The sequence below is a fragment of the Meleagris gallopavo genome, chromosome 8, assembly GCF_000146605.3.
Source record: "Meleagris gallopavo isolate NT-WF06-2002-E0010 breed Aviagen turkey brand Nicholas breeding stock chromosome 8, Turkey_5.1, whole genome shotgun sequence".
Lineage (NCBI taxonomy): Eukaryota > Metazoa > Chordata > Aves > Galliformes > Phasianidae > Meleagris > Meleagris gallopavo.
In genome coordinates this window covers 16827189-16843978 of record NC_015018.2, presented here as the reverse complement: position 1 = coordinate 16843978, position 16790 = coordinate 16827189, and the positions used below count along the sequence as shown (strand labels likewise).

The following is a 16790-nucleotide window of genomic DNA, read 5'->3' as shown; positions in this document are numbered from 1 at the left end:
TTTTCCTCCCCTCCCACTGCCAAGTGTGAGGAATGAGTTAAAGATGTTGTCATGCTACAGCAAGCAAAAATCTCATGATTCAAAAACAAATCAAGTTCCTTTCATTTGCTTTCAAGTATATTTAGAAAGAGGGTCCGCATTTTGAAGTTTCTCCTCTTCTGTACAACAGATAGAAGTTGCTGATCTACAGAATAGGGGAAACCATGAAACTTGCAGAGCTGAGGGCTCTGGGTACTAGAACAGGCCTAGTACATTCTCAGTAGAAAAATTATTTTCTTTTAGTAAGGATATTAAGTATTTTGCAAGAATGCAAACAGGCAACTTTAGAAACAGTTCATCTAACTTTTTCATATTTCACTTGGAAAACATCAGAAAATTTCACTTTGGCGCAGCAAGAAGAGAGTGTGGTCAGCCAGGTCTGGCATTACAGGCAAACAAGGAACCACAAGGCAGGGGGATGTCACTGAGACATGCACCATGACCAAGCTGTGTGTGACATCCTCCTCTCTAAGGGACATGGCCCATCTCTTGGGGCTGAGGGCAACACTACCCGAGTCAGCTGAGCAGCAGATAGGTTTAGTGAAAAGCAAATCTGGGGGAGCAGAGAAGATGGGGGAATTGGTATAACTAGCAGCTATGAGAAGAGCAAAAGGAAGGAGCAATGAGTGAGGGAAATGGGAGGGAAGAAGGAGTGCTAGGAACAGTGGAGAAAATGGAGAGCACAGCCACAGGGAACAGGGGGCCAAGGAGGCAGGGCAGGCAGACAGGACCCCAATAGGTATGGGCAGGGGAATGTGCTGAGGGACCAGAGGTGCCTGCAGCCAGGAGCCAGGCAGGGTGATAGGAGAGCCCTAGGATGCCAGGCATTCCCCAGGCCCCTCCACCATCACCCCTTCCCCGCTGACACTGTCTCTGTCTTCCAGGTCAGTGAATAATTTCCTGATGACGGGCCCCAAGGTAAGAGAAATCTCTTTGATCTCTGTCCCTGATCCCACTAAACCCAGGGAGGGAAGGGGGGCTCCTCCTTCCCACTCCTCTCCAACCAGCTTTGGCCAGAGCTGCCCTTAATGCCATGCACATAACAAGGCAGGGCAGGGCCGGGCCAGAGATGTCCTCCTGAGAGCTCTGCAGGCTGCAGCAGCCCTCAGCAAAGGGGAGCCTTCTAAGTTGATTGGGTCAGATTGTGGAAATGTGTCTGTTGACCCCAACTGCCAATCTCACCTGTCATCCATTGCTTCCTGCTGACCGGCTCAGCATTAGGACCCATGTTCATCCAGCTGGAGGAGCATTTGCTGCAGGCCCTGCAGAACATTCTTCCCCAAGGAGCACAGCTAGAACTGCCAGGGCTTCATTCAGCGGTTTTGATTCCTCTCTCTTCCTTGCACCTCTTTTTCAGAGCCTTTATTTCCTAAGCAGGACCAGCTGCAAAATTCACTTCATATTTTTGTTTGTCTTGAAAAAAACATCTTCAAAAAACAAATCCTCTTACACTGGAGAGACAAGGGGTTCCCTCACTGCAGGGCTGGCTACCACATAGCTCCTCACATGGCTAGCAGCCCACAGTTCCGCTTGGCCTTCTCCCTCCAGGAGGCTCAGCCTCTGAGGCAGCGCAGCAGAAAACGCACTTCCTGCGCTGATGGCAACCAGTAGACCTCACGGAGCAAAGCTCAGGCAGCTCCCTCAGCTGTGCACATCTTGTCTCTATAGATGGTACATGAGTCCTGCAGCTGACTGCCAGCCTCCTGGCAAGACTGGGGCCACGCTTCTCAGCACACCTAGACCCCAACACAGCAGGACCCTCAGTGCCAGGCTGATGCTGTCCCCATCTTGATCCACTGATTTGCTTTCTCCTAGGCCTATCTCATCTACTCCAGCAGCGTGGCTGCTGGGGCACAGAGTGGCATTGAGGAGTGCAAGTTCCAGTTTGCCTGGGATCGCTGGAACTGCCCTGAGCGGGCACTGCAGCTCTCCAGCCATGGCGGGCTGCGCAGCGGTAAGGAAAGCACTGGATACCACCACCGGGACCCACTTGCTGCAGGTTAGAGCCCAGCAGCCCTTTCTCTCTTCCCAAGTGCCTCCTTTCCACCTGGGCTTTTCCTCTTCTGGGGCAGGCTGGGCTATGGTGTGGCAGAAGGCAAGGCTTGAGGGGGATGTGGGGAAGACCTTTGACCCTTGGAGAGGGCTCCTTCCTCTCTGGGGTGTATCAGTGAGATGTGGGGACATTTGGGCGTCTGTGCTGTATAACCACCAATGAGCATGGTAGCCAGGTGCAAAACTCATCCTCACCCTTACAAATGGCACTGGTTGGTCTGGATCAAATCTGGGAACTTCCATTTTCATGCAGTTCAAGCCAAAACTAAGCTCATCTAACCTGTAGGACCTCTTTCCCGTCCAACACAACCCTGCTCATTGCAAACATCATCTGACTCAGTCTCATGCATGGTAGGAGCCATTCTTAACACCAGTCTTGCCATGAAATCTTTAACATGTTTGCCCTCCTTGTGTTTCTGCTTGACAGCGAACCGAGAAACTGCCTTTGTCCATGCCATCAGCTCCGCAGGTGTCATGTACACACTGACCCGGAACTGCAGCCTGGGGGATTTTGACAACTGTGGCTGTGATGACTCCCGCAATGGGCAGCTTGGTAAGGAGAGACAAGTGGTTGTCCCACTATCAAACCCTGGGCTGCTGAAGGAAGCTCTCCTCCATTATTCCACCAGGATTACTGTTGGGAAAAGCAGGATGGCATTTATAGACACTTTGAGTATTCATCAGTGTGTTGGGCACACACCAGCACAGTTATGAGAACTGCTGTGGCAATGCCCAGCATTCATCTCACCCCATCCCTGCAGCCACTGGACAGCCTTGGTGGGGAATTCCAGGACTTCACCACTTTGGCTCTCCCCTCAGATCTCATGCAATAGTAAAGTCTGGGTGTTTTGGAAGGAAAAATTCAAATTTCAAATTATCAAAATCTTTTAAAAGCCTCTCTTTGCTCAGCTGTACTTGGCAGGCTGTAGGTGTCAATTTGTCACAAATTCCACTGGAGCACCCAGTATTGTGTAATTTACTTATTGGCTAACAGTCTTTACAACAGGCACTGCTTTTTAGGTGTTTGAGGCCTAGGCCAGACCATCTCTCAGACCAAGACTTGAGGGCAATGACACACCAAATTTTATTTGAGCTAGTCATGCTACAATTTCTTTCCTCAAAACATATTTGTCATGAAAATTTTCCAGTGTGAACTTAAAGGCTTGATGGGCAAAGGAAACTTGTGCATGTCCAAAACATTATGGTTCAATTCTAAATATCACTGCACTGACTCTAAGCTGCTGTACCTGCATTGGGTACATGTTTCTATTCTCCCTTTGATATCCACTGCAATCACCCACCTTCCCATCAGATGCACTGCTACCTTTCCCTGCAAGAAAGCACCAAGGCAACGGTATTGGCATGGACAAAAGGTACAAGACTAATTAAACCACAATGCCCACGATGTACCACCAAGGCACACAAGGGTCAGAATATTTTAGATTTCAATTCTTCCCAGAGCATTTGGTATTTTTCTCTAGGAAAAAAGAAGAAACCGCACAGTGTGTTTCCAGGCAGCTGTGCTAAATTATCAAGCCCACACTAGGTTAGAAAAAGTACTTTCCACAATTTCCTGTATAGTTTCCCAATCTGTGCTGACTCCCTTGTTCCTTTATGATAACTGGAAAATCAGAGCCTTCTGAGATGTCCAACACCAGCCTGGGATTTTGTGTACATCAAAAAGAGGGCCTCCTTCATATAGGTGTACGAGGGCTGGGTAGTTTTTCTGGTGGAGGGAACTCTGTTCTCACTAACCAGGACATGCACTCAGGGCATCCCTTCCAGCTCTAAGAATTCTTCTCTGATTCTATGCACACAAGTTGGTTAACCTGTTCTGAACAGGCAAGTTGTCCCTGCAACTCAGACTGATTCAGTTCAAGTCATGGTTGGAGGGAAGGTGATTAAAGGTCCAAAGTTTCATCTCTGGAGGAGTGCTGTCACATGAATTCTGAATCCTACTCTATAGTAAGCCTGAAAGTCCTTGGTATTGTCACATGGGCTATACTCCTTTGCCCACACAGACTACTTGTTGCCTAAACCTGAGTATAAATGGCACAAGTCCAAGAGTAGGGAATCTGGGAGTACCACTAGGTATAGGGCTGGCTTCATCCCCCAGCCTTCATTCCTTCCATCACTGCTGGCAATCACCCTTTCCCTCCCTGGGGGCCACAGCACAGAGAGGAGCTGGTTCCCTGGCAGCACACCTCTTACCTCCTTTCCTAGGTGGGCAAGGCTGGCTGTGGGGTGGCTGCAGTGATAACGTGGGCTTTGGGGAAGCCATCTCCAAGCAGTTTGTGGATGCCCTGGAAACTGGACAAGATGCTAGAGCTGCTATGAACCTGCACAACAATGAGGCAGGAAGAAAGGTAAGCCCCCTTCCTCCTTCCAGACCTAGAAGCACATATCTGATGTATTCTGGCCATTCACTATGGAGTCTCACTACTTATCCTGGCTAAGAGCATATGCAAAGTAGAAGTAATTATTTTGCTGAGGAGAGGGGGAGCAAGGTAGCAATACCAATAGCATTTGTCCTAATGCAGCAAACCTTCCATGCTTACTCTGTTAACTCCTTCCTGTTGCCCTCTTTCTCCCTCTTCAAGAAGTAGAATACCTTGGAAACCAATGTAGACCTTCAACCAACCCTCCCTGGGCAGGTCTATTGTACAAAGAAGGGCCACAGCAGACCCCTCCACAATTATGAGCTAGATTTATCCATAAACTGCACCACAGAAATGACCCTAGTGGCCCCTCTGGGCTTCTTCCTACATCCCCTCTCTTTCCTCATCTCACAGGCCGTCAAAGGGACCATGAAGCGGACTTGCAAATGCCACGGCGTGTCAGGAAGTTGTACCACACAGACCTGCTGGCTGCAGCTGCCTGAGTTCCGGGAGGTGGGCACTTACCTCAAGGAGAGGTACCACAAGGCCTTGAAGGTGGACTTGCTGCAGGGAGTGGGGAACAGCGCTGCCAGCCGGGGGGCCATTGCCGAGACCTTCAGCTCCATCTCCAAGAAGGAGCTGGTCCATTTAGAAGACTCTCCTGACTACTGCCTGGAGAACAAGACGCTGGGGCTGCTGGGCACGGAGGGCCGGGAGTGTCTGAAGAGAGGCAAGGCGCTCAGCAAGTGGGAGAAGCGGAGCTGCCGGCGGCTGTGCGGGGACTGTGGGCTGGCGGTGGAGGAGAGACGGGCAGAGATGGTGTCCAGCTGCAACTGCAAGTTCCACTGGTGCTGTGCTGTGCGGTGTGAGCAGTGCCGCAAACGGGTCACCAAGTACTTCTGTGTCCGCAAAGAGAAGCGGGAGCGGAGCGGGGGTGGCGGGGCCAGCCGCAAGCTCAAGAGGAAGCCCTAACTGCCCCCTGCTCCCCCATGGTCCTGTCTGCTCCTCATCTCTTCTTCTTCCCTTCCTACCTCCCCTGGCACCACTTCCTTCTGGGTTAGTTTTATCTCATTTCCAAGTAAGGCCCCTTCACCCAACATCACCTCACTGTGACAAGGCATAAGAGCTTCTGCAATCTCTCAGCCACGCAGTGGATTTCCTGGTAGTGCAGTGGCTGAGGACTTCTGGGAAGGCACTTACGTGTTAACATAACCAGGTGAGATTTGGTCCCTTCAGCCCAGGGTCACTCTATCCAGTGACTATAGTTTTACAGCTGAAAAAGCAGCTGCCCTCTGTAGCTCCTGCTCTTTTCAGCTTGCCTGCTCCCCAGACAAGTACAGTTCACACTGCTCCAGTCCTTTCAGCAATTAAGATCAACACTTAGGAAAGCACAAGGCAGCTTAGATGGCATCAGCAGACCACTCAGGGTGGTACTCTCTAAAAAGAGGCTTCTCATGCCACAAAAAAATTGAATCCCTTTAAGAAAAATAGTACTGCCTTTTATTAAACTCTGCACTATGATGAAAACGTATGCAACTGCTTCCTACAGTGAGCCAGCTACCTGGGCATCACCTCCATCTTTCACAGCTTAATTCAGCTCTCCAGTGCAGCAAGATTCCAGCTCATTAAATACTTATCCTAGGAAGGGATCACACCACTTGCTTTTTTACACACTTATTTTGAATCGTCTAAGCCTCCAGTCCTGCCCCCTCTTCTCACCCCAGTCACCTTGACTGACGCCATACCAACACTCTCACACTTGTACAGTCCACCTTCCTTCCCCAGTCTCTCCCAGAAAGGAACTGGCAGCTGAACCCATTCCCCTCCTGGTGTACTTGCTGAATACTCACCTGTCAGCTAACTAACTATATACTTCCTCCTAGTCTGAGAAAAAGTCAGTTACTATTTAATGGTGTTGTAAATAGGAAAGTGAAGCACTTTGAAGTTTAATTTATTGCACAGTTACTGTGATGTATACATAACAGTTTTTCCTCTACATCTTATTGTATATATTCTATAGGCTAAGCAAACAGCAGGAAGACTTAGTTGATGCATCTCTTTTCCCTTGCTGTGGCTGAGGCAGGGAGGGAGGAGGGTGTCAGCTGCAGACCCAGGGGAAGCTCACTGCTCCCTCAGTGATCTCCTTGGGGCTGTAAATTTATATTTGCTGTTTGAAGTATCTTTAGACATATGAGAAGCCAGCAGAGTTAAGTTACTGGCCATTAGATCTGTCTTGTAGCCAATATTTGTAAAGGAATAGCCAATGCAATAAATCAGTAGCCAAGTGCTTGCAAAATTTGGTTGTGTATGATTAGCTGGGTGTTTTGTCTGTCCAATTGCATGTGTGGATGCGTGCAGCTACAGCTCTAGAGACTACAACTGAGCCACTTGCTCATCTGTTCAGCACAAAAAGAGCTGATCAGTTCCCCACCTCGGCCCCTACCACCATAAGAGAGGGCTTGCTCTCTCCTGCAACATACCTGAGCCTAGAGGAAAAGGAGGTGGGAGGGAGGCAGAGGGGCTTAGTTGTCCATTTCAGACACATGGAAGACACTCAGCAGTCTGTACAAATCTCAGTTATCAACTATTCCCTTCATTTCTGGGCTACGTAGTTGGGGATGGGCAGACCCAGGGCAACCTGAGGTCTCACCAGAGAAAGTGACTCCACAGCATGCAGGAATCCGGCAAATTTCAAGAAACCATCTCAGCCCATTCTCAGGGAAAGCTGAAACACTTCTGCTCCACACACGACCCCAGCTGCGTGCACAAAGGTTCCTGTTATCATGCGGCCCACCGCCCTGTCCTCTGCTTCCCTGTGCTGGGGCTGCATCCTGGGGCAGGAGAGCAAAGAGCCACAGAGAGCTTCCTGCCTGAGAGCTGGCCCAAAGACAGCTGCAAGGTACAGAGCAGAGCTTTCACTCCTTGTTCTCTGTGCACCCACTGCCACTGTGTGCCACACCCCACGCAAGCACACCGTGCAGGCAGGGGACTAAGCTGGGATGCACCCACTGGACACAGTGATGCGGGAACGGCCCCCATCCCCACATTCCTGGAGCGAGGAGCACGCAGGGAGCACTGCAAGCAGGGCCCCACCAGCACGCATCGCTTCCTGCAGGACAAAATGGCGAAGGCGCAGCTGCAAAATGTGCTGACCTCAGCAGCGGGTCGGGCCCGGAGAGGTCCCCCTCCCCAGCGAGAGCAGCCCTGAGCAGTAAAGGCACTGCGGCCATTGTGCGGTGGGATTGGATGCTTCCATGTATTCATTTCGGTTTAATGAAGGCGCATTCCTCAGAGGAGAAATATTTACATTCAGCTTCCCAGGTGGTCACCTTCGCCCAGATGACACACAAACAGGCACCCCCCGCTCCCTTTTCCAATCCAAACCTCTTTAGAGGTCCCCAGGAGGAGGGGGGCTGCCGGGGAGCAGAACAGAAAAGGGAACAAAATGCTAATAAATCAGCCAGCCGGCCCTTTTCCCCTCCCCTCTGCGGAGTCAATGGAAAGTGTCATTTCACATGCTAATCCCCCTCCGCTCTCTTCACAACACCTTTTCCGAAAAGTGTTTGGGAAAAGTCCTTGTGGCCCGCTTACAGCTCCCTGCCGCTTCGGATTCCTTCTTGTCTAAGGCCGCGGCCCCCGTGTGGGTCTCTCCCTCCAGCAGGGCTCCATACAAAAAAAATCCCAACAAAGACTTTGGAGTTCATCAGCCTCCCACTGAAATTCACAGCTGCTGAACAAACTAATCCCCTCTCTTGGCCTTTCTTCCTTTCAATGGGTTCTTGGCTTCAAAGACACTTTGGGAAAGGACTTTGTAGGGACTCACACTGCTCCCTCAATAGAAGTTAGTGCAAGCATTATCTTCAGAGCAAGTGGCTTTACAAACAAATACTGCCTAACAATCTCTGCCCCTGCAGCTCCCCCAAACACACACAAACCTAGCCCGCAGACATGATGTTATCTGCAACAGGATTAGAGCCCTGTTCTCCAAGCCCAGGGATCCCTTCCTCCTGCCTTCCCATTCTTTGTCAACCTTCTCATCACCCAACAGAAAACGTTTTTTCCATGCCGAGCCACACAGGGATGCTGCGGCAGCATGTGCACACATGGGGGGGAAGAACGGCTACACTGGTACCTGCCATAGTGCTGCAACTGAACCAGTGCTTCCAGTGGCACCTACGAGGCAGCAGAAAGCCCCACGGTCACAGAGATGGAGGTCTGCCACCAACCTCTCCGGGAACTCTGAGCAGGTCACCTCACTGCCTGGTTTCCCTAACAAATTTTAGGGATGGAGCTCATCTGAAGCAGAACTGAGCAACAGTGGGACAGAGGGGACAAGAAAGGACTTACAGCAAAGGAAGGATAAAGAGCTGGTCTCTGCATGAAGCCATGAGCGGCAGGAGCGGTGCATGCAAGAGGAAACTGAAGTCCAGGGCATCTAAGAAACACATGGAAAAAAATCCTTACTTCTCAGCGTTACAAGTAGGCTGACTTAAAGAAGCAAGAGGGCTGGGCTGCACAGCTACAATGAAGTCCAGACTGGCAGAGTCTACCAACTACCAGGTTTGTTATATTACCTCAAAATGCCTAAGAACATTCCTTGTATACTCACTAAGCAAATGGATGTCTCTGGCTACCTGCTTGCTTGTTCAGCAACAGAAGGATCACAACATAAGTGCAGTCCTTAATCATCAGCCTGCACCTCTCTGATAGGGGAGACCTGGGAGGCAAACACTGGCTGCTAACTGCTCCCACTTGGCTGCTGCACCTCTGCAAGTCTCCCTGACACTGGGAGCAGAAATAACAAAGGCTGTTTTTCCTGAATGCACGTACTGTCACTCTAATACCCTAAAAGCTCTGCTCCCTTCCCTGCAATGGGTCTTCAAATTTTTCCCATCCAATCTTTTTCAACCATTACTACTTGGAAGCCCTCCAACCACACGCTGTGTAACACAGCCCTGCATGTTTTGGTTTTCTGCCTCCTGATGGCTGGCCTGTACGAGCATACTAGCTAACCACCTAGCAGCATATATATAGAAAGATTACAGCATTCTCTCCACTTTATCTCAGTACTGATGTTCCATTTCAGCCTTCTTACATCCTTAAAAGATTACCTGAAATCAGCCAACAGATTTAGAAGTTATTAACTAGAGGCAAAGATTGACAGTTCAGTGGCATACATTTGATTTCTGCAAAGGAGGTCAGATCAGCATGTTAATTTAAGCATAACTGCTTCAGTTGCATAACAGTGACTTCCAACAGGAGAGGATCTTATCAAGGGCTCTCTACTTACTGATGCCTTTCCAGCTCCTAAAGTAAAGTATAAAATCCCCAACACCATTGTGATTCCCCAGGGGAACTCCAGACATCTCCTGGACCCTCCCGTGCCTGACACAGATGGTTAGTCACAGCTGAGGACGGTCACTGCAGAATAGATCTCTGGCCCTGCAGCCCCAGGAGCAGGTAAGGCCTGAAGTCTCTCACCATACCAGGATGTTTGCTGCCCATACCAGCAGAGCCCATGATCTGGTTTGCCCCATACCATTCAAAATCTGCTCCCCCAACACAAGCTGAGAACTCTGTGGGTGACCCTGAAAACTCCAAGGAACAACCCCTTAGCCAGACACGACAGGCAACTGCCTTCAGATCAACGCTATGAAAAAAACTAGCAGCATCACAAAACGCAGCTTTTATTTCACTGTTCTGTAATCTCTCAGTGCATCAAACTGCAGTAATAGAAACAGAACAAAGCAGCAACAAGGAGGCACTTTGACCTGGAAAGGAGAGAATGAGATGTACCCTCTCCCTCCCTTCTCTGATCCCTCTCCCTCCTAAATCTTATGGTAGAGCAGGCTGAATTGTGTAAGTCACTGAACCACAGACCCATGATGGCATTATCACTCAAGCAGCAAGCAGAGGAAGCAGGGGCTGGCTGCAGCCAAACACTGAGAAGAAGTCTCGCTCCCAGCTAGGGTCCAAGGACTGCACTGCCTGGTTAGCGTGAAAGAGAGGAGGGTGAGGAGGGAGGAACAGAAGGAAAAATGCACATGGAAGTGCCCTAAAATCCCATCTGCTTTCCCAGACTTCTTCCACAGGATAGGCACGCTTCATTCACTTATTTTACCCCAGAGGAAATGCCACAGCAATGGAAAGTGTCAGTACAGCCGTGTCCTTGGGACCTGACAATGCCACCTACTGCAGCACATTTCTACTACTGAAGTGTCAGGAGGCTTATCCTTCTGTTCAAGTCTGGGCTGATCTTTAAGGGACCTCTACAATCTCTGTTACTTCTAATGTCCTAAGACTGCCTGGAAATCCCTAGTTAGGAAACCTTTAGACAACATCAGTTGGCAATAAGCCCACTGTGCTAACACAGAGGAAGTGAAAAAGGCCAGCCAGCGCAGCTTTTAGCCCAAACAAAGCTGCTGGCTCTGAGGAGGAGTATACAGAGCATCCCAATCTGCTTGCATTCCTGTATGGGAGAGTCCCAGAAAAGGCGGGGAGGGGGGTGCTAAAACAAAGGCTCAAGCCTTCAGCTTATGGGAGGGGAAAAAGGATACTGGAGGAAGCTGTCTTCTGTTTACTTTCCATGAAAAGAGGATTGGGTGAAGAAGAAAGAGAGAACCAAAGCTAGCCCAGAGTAGGCTGGTAGATAACCTTAGCTATAGCATGTATCAGAGCAGAGGGGCAAGAAATGAGTTGAAGATTAGAATGAAGATAAAGGAGGAACCAGAGGAGAGATCCTGACTGCAGCCAATGGAGCAGAGGCACCCGAGCTTAGGTCCCAAAAGAGGCAGCTGTCACTGAGGCAGCAGGGAGTAGAGCCTGAGGTGTCAGCTGTTTATCTCCTATACAAAAGCAGTAACCTGGAAGGAGTTTCCCCTTTGTGCTTGGGAAACAGGGAAAGAGAGTCTAACACAGAGCAGTCCTTGGGGATCTCTGTGCTAGCGGGACACCTGAAACTGAGAGCCCTAGGCTGGGAAGTGGACTTGAGGGGTGTGTGGGGAGATAGAGAGAGGGAGGGAGAAACAGACAGAGAGCAGTCTCCAGGATATCCAGACTCTTGGCTGTCTGGAGAGTAGATGGGGCCAGGCATGCTGGTCCAGCACGGTTCCAGGCGCAGACTTATTTCTCCATAGTCGGAAGGAGAGTCCACAACCTGCAGCACATCGACAGGTGAGAGAGTCCACCAGCTCAGTATGTGCACTGTACCAGCTGTTCCACATGTTACACATTCAACTTGCCAGCAATGGTCATGAGGACTTTCAGGACAGGCATGAAACCAGACACTTCACTGAAACTGCTGCTGCTCACCACTTGGGTGTGAACCATGAGACCCTGTTGGTAATTCCTAGCTTCAATGCAGCGGGCAATTTCATGGAGACCCATGAGGATAGCTGGAGAGAGCTGTGGGGAGAAGCAGAAATGAGTCAGGATCCTTAGTGCAGTGATACAAGACCCCTCTCCATACCACTCTCTCCTGCTCTCTACCTGATCCTCACCAAATGCAGCACCTACAAAGCCAAGCACTGACAGGAGGGACAGCCAACTCCATCCTTCAGTTTCCTAGCCTATAGCAAACATTAATTAGACATTACATGAGGAAAAACTTTTTCTCTCAAAGAGTGGTCAGGCACTGGAATGGCCTGCCCAGAGAGGTGGTGGAATCACCGTCCCTGGCAGCGTTCAAGAGGTGTCTGGACGAAGAGCTGTGAGATACGGTTTAGTAGCTTGTGATAGCAGTGGTAATGAGAAGACGGTTGGACTAGATGATCTTATAGGTTGTTTCCAACCTTGTAATTCTATGATTCTATGATTAATCAATACCCAGGTTAAGTTACAGTTAACACAGTTCCTATGTAACAACACTTCAACATTAAATGAATATCTGATGTATTTGAGGAGATCAGTGGTCCGTCTAGCATAGAATCTCATCTCTACTCAGGCATAAAATGGACACTCACAAAAAATATATATGTTATAAAAATTCTTCCCTTGATTGATAGCCCTCCAGCAATTGGCATCAGCAATATCCTCTTAGTTGGATACGTTAGGTTCATAACTACCCCCAGAACATTCCTTTACAAATGTTCTTCCCCATCTAGAACCTATACATACACACACACACACACACCTCCCAAGTATACTTCCTGGGAGGAAAACCACCCTACAAATAGTCCCTCATAGCTCTTCCTTACTGTATTTCTGGGCCAAGATTAAGGAAGAAGAATAGCTAAATTTGGCTGGAATCAAAAAGCATAAGGTTTTGCAATCCCTTTGCTTTCTTAAGAGGGTACGAAGCAGAAACACTGGAACAGACACCAGGGCCCACAGCACAGTTCAGAAGTGGGATCAAGAAACCAGCTTGATAACAAATGCAAGCATACACTTACCGCCTGCTCACGGAGTTTGTCATACAAGGTCTCCAGCCGCTGCAATGCATCCTCTAGCTTCCTTCGAGTTTTCTGAAGTAAAACAGACATTGCTAGCTCAGACAGGGCTTCAAACACACTATTCCCTGTATCAGGTTACTCCTGCTCAGGTCTCCCCTCAGCACTCTGCAATTTCAGTGGCATCTCAACTTCTACCAGACAATTTACAGCCAGAGTCTGTGATACAAACTGGCCATATCCTTGCTATGTACATATACGTGCATGCATTCTCTCCAAAACAGGAGGTTGGATTTGTCCTCACAGCCTCACAGCCAAGACATTTGTCCCTTCTAACAGCGCCTTCAGACTATATAACTGAGCAACTAGTTCCAAAGCTGGGGAGATGTTCATTAACTGACCCACTGGACATTCAGATGACCTCATCATACTTCACCTAAGCAGAAGCTTGGAAGCAGAAACCCCAGTCCCCTTGAGGAAGGGAAGAAACATTCTTCCTACTCTAGGTAACCACCAAGAAAAGAGTCTGAGTACTGAAGATCTGGTTGCTCCACCTTGGATAATCCACTCAAAGGTACGTTACACTGTAGATAGAAATGCCTAGCTCTGGGCAACATTGGGACAGGGCTGGCAGGCTTAGGAACTCAGGTATATTGCATTGCTCTACCAATCCAGCCACTCAAATTCAGTGTCAGCTTCAGAGCTTCAGACTATTAAGTCCAAACCATCCCTAGAGGGAACACTTTCCAGGAGATGAGCTCGAGAAGTTACAGTGACTCAAACAATGCTTATATGGCTTTCTCTTTCAGTGTATCTTAGCCTTTCCCTCTGAGCTCCGAGAGCTTGTACTGCCAGCCATTCTGCAGTAACTACCTATGCATCATATGCATCAAAACCATGGCAAAGGAAGCTAAATTAGCTGGGTCATTTCTTCTGCTTTCCTCAAAGAGCTAGGAGTACAGAACCATTGCTCCTGAGAGGCAAAAAGAGGTAGTGGGTAACTGTTAGAGAACACATCTCAAATCCCATGAGATGGACAAGTCCATGGCCTGAAGGAAGGAGGCATACGGAAAATAACCTGGTTATGTAGAGAAGCCTCTTCCTCTCTTAGGCTGACAGAAACGTCATTCAAACATCAGTGAGGACAAAGAAGCCAAAGACCAGAGAAGAGAGGACTTACTGGATCGGTGGCAACGGCAGAACAGCGTTGCACCAACCCTTCAAGTGTGGTCTTCAGACCCTGGTGTTCAGGGGGCACCTCCTTCTTCTCAACTCTCTCTGCAGGTAGCTGGTGATACTGACATAGAGAGAAACAGATGAATAAATACAACAGAAGCACAAAAGGCAGGAGTAGCAAAACTCCCCTCCTGCAACTGAACAGGAAGAATTTCACCCTCTGGCAAATTCAGAGAATATCTGGAAGCACAGACGACAGTATAGTTTCAGGCCTCTGTGGATTCCCACCTTTCAGAAGGCTGACAGCCTGTCTTGGCCTGCCTCCCCCTTCTAGTCACAGACAGGTGCCACTTTCAACTCTGGTAGCAATTCTAGGCAATTCTTCTAGCACTCAGGCAGAAATGTTTTATAAGGGCTGAGAAGCAGACATATAAGCCCTGCAGCTGCCAAGAAATAAGCATCTCAAAAGCCAAGACATTTTTGTACTTGACAAAGAGCTGGTGGCTGGGAAACATCACACTTCTCCTCAATACCTGCAGGCTGCCTTCTTTGGGTGCTCCTGGGGGTGACTGGCCAGATTCTTGCAACCTAGAGAGCTGAGGATGGATCCCTTGGGCCTCAGTGGGCAGGCTCATTACTGGAGCTGTGATGGGAGCTAGAGGAGCAAATTTCTCAGGCAGCTGTCAGAAAAATAAGAGAGATTAAAGGCAAAAGAAAAAAAAATCTGTGCTGAAAACAAACAAAAATACAAGTCCAAGAAAAGAGGGCTGGTTACTCTCTCCTCAATCAAATTCAGCTTCCTTTCTAACTTTCACAGAGCTTAGTTCTCAAAATGTGTAACGCATCTCTGTTCTTTCAAGCCCCCTCAAGAGCATGGGGCCCTTCCTCTTGCATCCTAGATGAACAGTCAAAGCAACAGCAAGAAACCCACTCTGGAATTGTTCACTCAAAGAGATCCGTTGCCCCTGAAAGCACTGGTCCTCAGAAAGCCGCCTTGGCTCTGCAATGGCACGAGTCCTGAATGTAGAGATTAGCAGCAGTAAAGTGTCCAGCAGAGCAAGAGCTGGGGAAAATCCCACGACATGGGGGGAGAATCCTCTTGCAAACACTTCATCATGCCCCTGTTAAGCCAGAGAGTCAGGATAGATTCACTTTGACAGGACTAGATCAAAAGGAGATGGCTTTAACAAGAGGCTAATCCTGTTGTAGTGAGCACAGCCTGAAGCAGGTTCCCAGCTATGCTGCCAGAGAGAAGTCTCTTCCAAGCTAAAGAAGAGGAATAGGGGGTGGGAATAGTGCCAAAGAAGCTTCTTGTCACACCCGCGAGCAGGCAGCAGTCACAGAAACAGGGTAATGAGAGCATTTGTTGCAAAACTGCTCAGCTTACAGGCCCTCCAATGTAATCACTACAACGCAGGGAGCAGCAGGGCCAACACGGTGCCATATCAGCCGGTGTCAAGCTTCTGAGGATAATCACTGTAGGTCTCACTGTGCTGAGGGGAAATGCTGCCCCCAGCTGTCACGTGTGAACTGACCATGATCTTCCAATCCAAGTCAAAAAAAGATGCATGTGCACAGGGATAAGGTTAAATCAGTATTTCTATCAATAGGTGACTATATTCAGTCTGGGAAGTAATGAGTGAGTATGTTACGTCACAGACGATAACCATGTTATAAAACAGCCACCTTGGATAATGGTATATCAAGTTTGGATGGCAAAGAGTTGAGATGATTCGGATTGCAGTTCCAGTGTTGTTCATCATGCAGAACTGGACGGGCCAACATGAGAGAGGCTCAGTGTGACAATAAGCATTTAAAGGAACATATCTCTTGCATGGAGTTCCCTAGCTAAAACCAGCACATATTCCAGCCCAAAGCTTACCTTTTTCTTCTGAAGGCCTCCCCTTGCAGCAGAGGGATCAGTCCAAGATTCTTGAGCTGTCAGGAGAGCAAATAAGGCACAGATGTCAGGCTTTGCGAATTGCTGCTGTGGCCATCTTCATGTTTTGGAATTCCCCTTAGCTTAAAGGGCTCTCGGCTCCAATTCCCCCACCACCATACCTTCAGACCGTTTCAGCTGAGGAATTTAAGGACCATTTGGCAGACCAGAAAACTGTTCTTGCTTTTCTTTCTTAATTACATTCTCAGCAGCTGATTACATACACATGCTTCATGAGGTGATGTCTGATCAGACTGTCCTGGCACACCCTCACTCCCACACAGAAAGCCTTTTCTGCAACTACCTGAGGCCTTCCACAATCTGCATAGGCTGCAGAAGTCAGTCTCAGAGTCAGTGTGGAATTCTGCACGCATGTATGTTCAGGGACTTCCTGGGGTTCCCTAGACAGAAAAATCTAGTGCTATGATACTGCAGGAAAAGTTATGCTATGAGTGAGAAGTTTTCAAGCTAATGCTTGCACAAGTGCCTCACTGTGGAATTTCACTGTGGAACAGGTTGCCATGATAGGAGGAAGAAGAGTTTGAAGGTGAGTTGAATTTTTCCCCTTTCAAAAGGATGTTCAGGACCAAAGCTTAGGAAAATTTGTTGGCTTCCAACCTAGAAAGGAACAGACTTAGCCAATTACTACTTTGGGATCAGAGAGGTTTCTCAGCAGATATTTTTGTGGCACATAGCCTCAAACCTCACTCCAGGTAATTAAAAATCTATCAATCACATGACAGCAAAAGATCTGCATCCACACTTCATTCTGCTAAGGTCAAATTCCAACTACCTTGTCTGCTGCTGTCTTGTAAGAGT

General features: G+C 48.7%; 2 protein-coding genes across 2 annotated transcripts in view; one reads left to right on the top strand and one right to left on the bottom strand.

The window, feature by feature from the left end:
- The first annotated feature begins 942 nt into the window (after positions 1 to 942).
- Positions 943 to 5558, top strand: WNT8B (Wnt family member 8B). The gene is made up of 5 exons (XM_019617949.2): positions 943 to 957; positions 1855 to 1993; positions 2519 to 2644; positions 4315 to 4457; positions 4884 to 5558. Exons 1-5 carry the CDS (start codon positions 943 to 945, stop codon positions 5439 to 5441), a joined length of 981 nt encoding a protein of 326 aa, XP_019473494.1. The 3' UTR covers positions 5442 to 5558.
- An 846-nt stretch (positions 5559 to 6404) lies between these two features.
- SEC31B (SEC31 homolog B, COPII coat complex component) overlaps positions 6405 to 16790 on the bottom strand; it is a 35782-nt gene continuing 25396 nt past the window's right edge. The window contains 5 exon segments of the mRNA XM_019617604.2: positions 6405 to 11873; positions 12860 to 12931; positions 14037 to 14153; positions 14566 to 14712; positions 15915 to 15970. Of these exon segments, the coding sequence (XP_019473149.1) occupies positions 11694 to 11873; positions 12860 to 12931; positions 14037 to 14153; positions 14566 to 14712; positions 15915 to 15970 (572 nt within the window). The 3' untranslated portion in view covers positions 6405 to 11693.